The sequence below is a fragment of the Anarrhichthys ocellatus genome, unplaced genomic scaffold (assembly GCF_004355925.1).
Source record: "Anarrhichthys ocellatus isolate YVR2014 unplaced genomic scaffold, GSC_Weel_1.0 scaffold42, whole genome shotgun sequence".
Taxonomy (NCBI): Eukaryota; Metazoa; Chordata; class Actinopteri; order Perciformes; family Anarhichadidae; genus Anarrhichthys; species Anarrhichthys ocellatus.
Genome location: NW_022280072.1, coordinates 2794551 through 2801473, shown reverse-complemented (window position 1 = coordinate 2801473; position 6923 = coordinate 2794551). Strand labels below are relative to the sequence as shown.

The 6923-nt window shown below is 43.8% G+C and overlaps 1 protein-coding gene across 2 annotated transcripts in view; it reads left to right on the top strand.

Moving 5' to 3' along the window:
* The window catches only part of LOC116394999 (mast/stem cell growth factor receptor Kit-like), an 18927-nt gene extending 12485 nt beyond the window's left edge, over window positions 1-6442 (top strand). For both annotated transcript variants that reach the window (XM_031868479.1, XM_031868478.1), the window contains exons 9-12: window positions 1865-2049; window positions 4666-4772; window positions 4930-5056; window positions 5606-6442. In XM_031868479.1, coding sequence (XP_031724339.1) covers window positions 1865-2049; window positions 4666-4772; window positions 4930-5056; window positions 5606-5808 — 622 coding nt within the window. In that variant the 3' untranslated portion in view covers window positions 5809-6442. The remainder of the gene's footprint in view (window positions 1-1864; window positions 2050-4665; window positions 4773-4929; window positions 5057-5605) is intronic.
* Window positions 6443-6923: the final 481 nt, after the last annotated feature.

Here is a 6923-nt window from a genome sequence, read left to right as displayed (position 1 = left end):
GTGGGAACCAGTGATGCTAACTTTCTGGTTCGTCTACAACAATAAGTCATCCCTGCAGAGCTCCATTGTCAGATATCTATTGTGTGTTTGCAAACAACTGTCATGGTTTTTGCAATGGCAACGAGGCCTGCATGTCCATGTGTAGATACAGTACAAGGCGTATTAGTCAGTGATGCTCTCTTGATGATCGGCACCACCCATTAATTTAAGATTCACACGCTTGCAAAGCTCCTCTGAAGTGCACCTCGAGGGTCCTAAAGGCTGCACAGAGTCAGGAATGATGATGATGGTGGAATGTATGATTGAGGAGGTTGTTTCCCCGGCGCTGTCTTGTGATTGGTTGACGGCGATAAGATGGCCGCCCCTATGTGACACGGGATTGGAATAGACTTGACTTGTGATTGGCGGAGGGGGCCCAGCGCGTGTTTGCCTGGATACAAACTGGACGCGGGGACTCATCTCTCTCTCGCGTGTCAAACATAAAGCGTGTCCGAAGGAAGGGGCACCCGGTTGCCATAGCAACAACCAATCCCAAGCAGCACAGGCAGTGGATCATAAGTGATTATCCAAACTCCATCCAGTAATTCTTTAAGTGTAATCGAATTACAGACACGCACGCCAATATACAGAAAGATGATGAGCCGGTGACCAGAGAGAACAGCTGCTTTTAATGGAGCTCTGGGAAACTTTTATTCTCACTCATATTTCATGAGCACAGGAGCAACTTCCCTTCAATTATTAATACTTCTGGTGGACACGTTGATACCGTGCAGTCTGTTCAACCCAGAATCGTTATAGTCACACAATATGCAGAACCACAGAGACTCAGGTGCAGATGCACGTCTTTTTAAGGTCAATTAAAAAAAGGCTGGGTCTTCACTGAGGTTCCAGGCGGTCGTACACACAGAGGGTCAGACCAAAGAGAAATCAGCGAATAAATCCAGACAGGAAGTAGGCAAAATCCAAAACCAAAGAGAATTTGCACTGAATAATTTCTTGATTGTGATGAGCCCACAACGTAGAACAAGGCGGCAATCTCCAGTTCTAAAAAAGTGAAGCCAATGCTTCATGTCTTAAAGCTGCATTCTCTCTAGTGTCCACCAGGGGGCGACTCCTCTGGTTGTCTAGAAGTCTATGAGAAAATGACTCTACTTCTCTCTTGATTTATTACCTCAGTAAACATTGTAAACATGAGTTTATGGTCTCAATCTCTAGTTTCAAGTCTTCTTCAATACAGCACGATGTTCATTTAGTACATTATGGTCCATTTAGAGTCAAACAGACCATAAAGCAGGGGATGCTTTAGGGCGGGGCTACACGGTCATTGACAGTTCTTTAACACGGCGTTGTCCGGTCTGGTAGTTGTCCTTGTTTTAGTCTTAAAACTTGAACCCTTTCATAGTGTGTTTTTACTTCATGAAAGTTAATTGTATGTAAATGTGTTATTCAGCATTCACTTGTATTTAGCTTCACCCTCTCGCGTCACTTCTGGTTGCAAAAAAACAAATGGCGATTGCAAAAATGCCGAATTTAATGCTTCAATACAGCAGCCCGCAAACCAGCGTGAATATGTCCATTTATATGCAGTCTATGGGATGAACGAAGACAGTCTGGTGGAGGAACAGGAAAAACAAGGGAGTCTATAAAACAGGGTTGACTGACGACAAAATCAGGGGGTGAGGTGGATAATCAAGGAGGCAGGAAACGCAAAAGGAACAGACAGGACGGGAGATGTTTTCAAGACTCATGAAATCAGGAATGTGTCTCACGCAGAGACATAAAAGGAGAGACGTCTTAGTGAGACAGCTGATGAATAACTCTGTGATCCCTTTTGTCAACAACCTGTAATCTTTTGCTTCTTCAGGTGCTCCCAACAGGTGAACGCCACCCAGGAGGAGCACAACGTCATCACCGTCACGCTGTTCAGCCCCCCGTTCGGCAAGACGGAGGTGGAGAGTCGCGTGAACGTGAGCCTGGGACAGTACAGCACTCTGGAGTGTGTGGCGACGGTGGAGGGAGAGCAGGCCTACACGCTGTTTTCTATCAGCGGTGAGTATATACGAAGAAAGTGGGATGCGGACCACACAAACACGGTTAAATAGGGGCCACGTGGTATTGAAGGGCGGCGCCTGTCAGTCTCGTGTTTTGTTGCTGATTTGATGTAATTCCTCTGCTCGTCCTCACCTTCAGATTGGAGTTAAACCAGAGTTCAACAGCACAAGAGAAGACACACACACATGAAAATCTTGTTTCATTTACTGGAGTATTTTGTTAAAAAAAAAAAGCCTGCTTTGTGCACTGAAAAAACAAAGTTATCTTAGCAGTTCTGTAAACCGCTACTTAATCCTCAAGTCAAAATATTTACTACCAGTATGATTTGGGGGAGGATTAACCTGTCGGTGTGGTCCAAGTACAGGTTGGTCTTCTTTAATCTGTTAAGTAAACATTGGGAAAGGAGAGATACCTCGCCCGTGATTGGCCACGATAAGATGTTGTCCATTACAGATGGGAATTAGTCCATAGTTTACTTTATGACTCCAAATCCGCTCTGTTGTAACGGCTTCCCCATCTGCCGTGTGACGTCCTCAATGTGGCGTGAGCACAGGAACTGAAAGGACAGTAGAGTCGTCCCTGCATGAGCCTGGAGACCCGGGTTTATGGAGGGCATGGGTGGGGGGTTAGAGTGGGTTCAGCGGGTATGTGGGCGAGCATTATGAGGGAGGAGAGCGTTCGTGGCCAGGCAGCACAAGCCTTTTTGTCTTTTGGAGTGTGCGCCCAGGATTTTGTGCGCTTCACTGAGCAACAGCAGACCAGGCGGAGGCGCCGATAGTGTGGAGCGCAGTGGGAGTCCTGGCGGCGCTGGGATCCGTTCTGGGGGCTGTGGGAGGCTCGGGAGGTGTCACACCGGGCTTTTGAAACCACTGACAGGTTTACAGGGGATTAGTTCCTGCAGACGCTGCATTCTCAGATTTGAAGTGAAGAGAAAGCTTCTTATCTCTAAAGAGCTTATTACACCCCACTGTACAGAGGAGCAAAACAATGAGGCATCACGAACAGCCAGACGCAGAGGAACAGGACACTGGTCACGTATAATTACTCGCAGACACAGCTGGAAAAGTAACAGGAAAAAACGGTAAAATACCGTATGATGGAAACGGATGTAAAAAATTCAACCAAATAAAATGCAGAATTTGTAAACGCAGGAGAAAAAAAAGCAGAGACAGTATGTTTACACATGTAATTGGATTAGTTGGCTGTGATTTGACCAAAGTGAGCTTCACTGTGACTTAGCCCTCTCTGGCTTACCGTAATGCCCCTCTGCAATGTCATTTAGAGTGTAAACATGGCAAACCAGTGAAAGATTGACTCCAATTCCACCAACACTGGGCAATATTATATTATTATTTAATTATCGTGATTTGAAACAAGATATCGTCTTAGATTTTGGATGGCGTAATAAGACTAAAGTGTTTTTTCGCCGCCCACAGACGCCATAATCGACATGGTCAATGTTTATTTAGTGTGTTAACATTACTGTTTGATGATCCGTGATGGTTCAGCTGTTCCAAGCGGTTGTTTTTTAATGGTGTACTGGAGTTGAAGGGTTAAGCTTAACTGCTTTGACCGACTGAAGCGTCACAAACAAACATTTCCCCAAAATAAACAAGCCTTCTACAAAAAGTTCAAGTCAGTGGGGAAATAAACAAATTCATCGAACCGAACTAAGATGTAATGTGGATATAATGACTAAGCAGGTTCAAGTATTGTGCATTGTGCAAATATTTTTACCAAAGCACCAATAGTCAACCATACGATATCAAAACGATAGTGAGGTATTCACTCAAAAATGTTGTGATATTTGATATTTAAGTCCCGGTTACAAACTGTCAGAATTGAAGAAGCTACGATATTCCTGCATTGTTGGTCGGTGAAAACGAGTCTCGTGAGACACGTTTGTTGTTTGTGCGGTAATATCTTCCCTCGCGTGAGTCACGTAACACATGTGTGGGCGCGACGGTTTGTCTTTGTGCATTGAAGTCATTCACCTGAAGCCTCGAGAAGAAATGCTGTAAACGTGTCAGAGGGAACTGACATTCCAGCCTCATGTATCTGCCAAAAATGGGTCAAAACTGTCAATCACAATCATTTTGGATATAGAAAATCAAATATGTGATCTGAAGATCCGCATTTATGCTTTCGAGTAAGTCTGACAATGATAACAACAGATGTTGCAATCGGCAGGAGGAGTGACATTATAACATACGGAGGTTCCATTGAGTTCCATTATGGTTCCTTCAAGCTCCATTCTGTATAAATGACGGATAAAGTACATGTTATTGTTATCATGATGTGTTCAAATGTAATCTTGTAAAAATAGATATTACAGATGAACTATGAGCGGTTTCACTTCCTCACACTAGCTCGAAGCAACTTATTATACATCGTATATCTTTTAAATCATTTAAATCGTGTATTTTTATTCAAATAACCACTAAAGATGACTATAACAAATGTCAAGGATATAGTTGATAATAAATATTTTTGGTCATTAGCTATAGGCTTATTAAAAATATTTATATTTATATAATCGTGATCCCTGCTCTCCATATGGCCCAGCACTTACTGCTCCTGCAGTCTAACGTGATCATTTCTGTCTCTCTGCAGAGAGAACTGTCCCCCACGATCTCTTCACCCCTCTGCTAATTGGCTCCGTGTCAGCAGCAGGCGTCCTCTGTCTCGTCCTCATCATGCTGTTCTACAAGTACATGCAGGTAAGACAGCTCTGCACTCCTCCCCGCCTGGCACGCTCTCTTCCAGTGACAATTTGAGTGAAGTCGAGCAAAAGTTCAAAGTGTGTTGAAAACCCATCAGCAACAATAATTTGTCACAGTAATTGATGTGTCTGTCTTTTGTCTGCATTGGTGCCAGAAACCCAAGTACCAGATCCAGTGGAAAGTTATCGAGGGCATCCATGGAAACAACTATGTCTACATTGACCCCACCCAGCTGCCGTACGATCACCAGTGGGAGTTCCCGCGAAACAACTTGCGTTTTGGTGAGCGGCACCGCAACTCCCTTTTATCCTTAATGATCTGAGGCGTGTTTGTGCTGCGTCTAGGCCTCCATGATTCTATTAATCTGTCACTTCTGATGATGTTTTTTACGTCTAGCGTTGTAAATCAACGTCGGAGCCGAGTGATGTGGAGCTGTGTCAGTAATAGCCTCGGTAATAAAGCCTAACAGTGCAGACGGCATGACATCACCGCCGCCCGCCTCGGGCGACTTCATGCGGATTGACAAACAGTCTGTTTTCTGTGTATGTGGACATGGCGTTTTAGCCACGCGTGGTCACTAACCAGTTTCACAGCTCCTTCGTGATGAAGCCCCACTCCCTCACTGCAAACATGATATTGTTGACATATTCTGGGTGTTGTTTTAAAGAAACCTCCTCAAACAGGATCCTGCGTGTCCTGGTGCCTACATACACAGCCTGGGGGCTCAAACCGGTGTTGTCCTGGGAACACTGGCATGGGGCCAGCATGCTGGAGGTAAACGGGATGGAGGAATAACAGTGTTTTGTGTGTGTCTGTCTTCTCGTCTTCAGGGAAGACGCTGGGATCTGGTGCGTTTGGGAAAGTGGTGGAGGCCACCGCGTACGGACTCTCCGAAGCAGATTCAGTCGTGACGGTGGCGGTGAAGATGCTTAAAAGTGAGTGCTGGCAACACACTGTGGGAGACCTTTATTTGTCCCAGAAGGATTTTGTCGCTGTTTGTTTTGACAATTGTTTGTCTGAGGTGGGAACCTGAAAGCATCAAAGTCAAATTCAAAGAGCAGGGGGAGGCCGGAGAGCACGCTCCACTGTTGTTCTACAGTAGAGTCGCTACTTAATAAATCTACCATAAACTGGTTTACAATTAAAAAGTATTTAATCCTACTGAAGCTAATACAATTACAGAATGAAGTACACTACTAACAGAATATATAATATATGATCCGCGTGGAAAAGCTATTCACTCGCGACTCAGCCTGGAAACACAGATGTTTCCAGGCTCAGAGCCGAGAAGAAAGAGAGTGAATTCCTTTCCAGCACTTCCTCTTACAGTTTGAAATCCCCCCCCTTTTGTCCATCTTAATTCCTATTGGCTAATTTTGGTTGCCTCCTCCTGGCGTCAGGCTTCCGAAAACCCTCGCGCGGGTACAACCTGCAAATGTCTGTCTAGAAGTCTGACATTCCCTTGGCTATTCTTCACAGTTTAATACATACAATGACTGTCTTTTATGGCTTAACACTTCTATGATAAACATTCTATATAAAGATAAGGATTTGCAACTTTTGGCAAAAACCTTCACAAGTTTCACAAGCAAATATAAAGGTGCTACAAATTCTAAGATACACTTCTAAAACACTTTTACAATTAGGAATCTTCTAATTATGTATTCCAAAACACTTCTATTATAACTTCTTAAAACACACTTCTAATCCCAAATTTCCTACAAGCTCACCTGCTCACATACCTTTAGCATGCACTGGGCTGTAGCTTTTGTAAATATATTCTGCTGTGATTGCAGTCTGCCTTTTAATTCTTGGACAATTTCATGTTTTTCTTGGAGGCTAAATTTAGCTCAGTGATTGGTGTCAAAATGCTGACGTGAATTCTATCTTTAATCACCGACGCGCATCATAACACAGAAGACAGACCCGTTTTTCTCCTCGAAGCACAAACATGTATTCGGTTTCCCATCTTAAATTACATTTTCTTCCCTCTGCATCAATTTCTCTCTTCGTGGACATTTTGGGATTATTTGTCGATCTTTTTCAACTCAATCACTTGTTGGAAAACTGCTTTACGGGCTGTCCACCTGTTTTTAAAAAAAAAAAAAAGGTAATAATTAACCATATTGTTACCAAGTGACTGTTAGG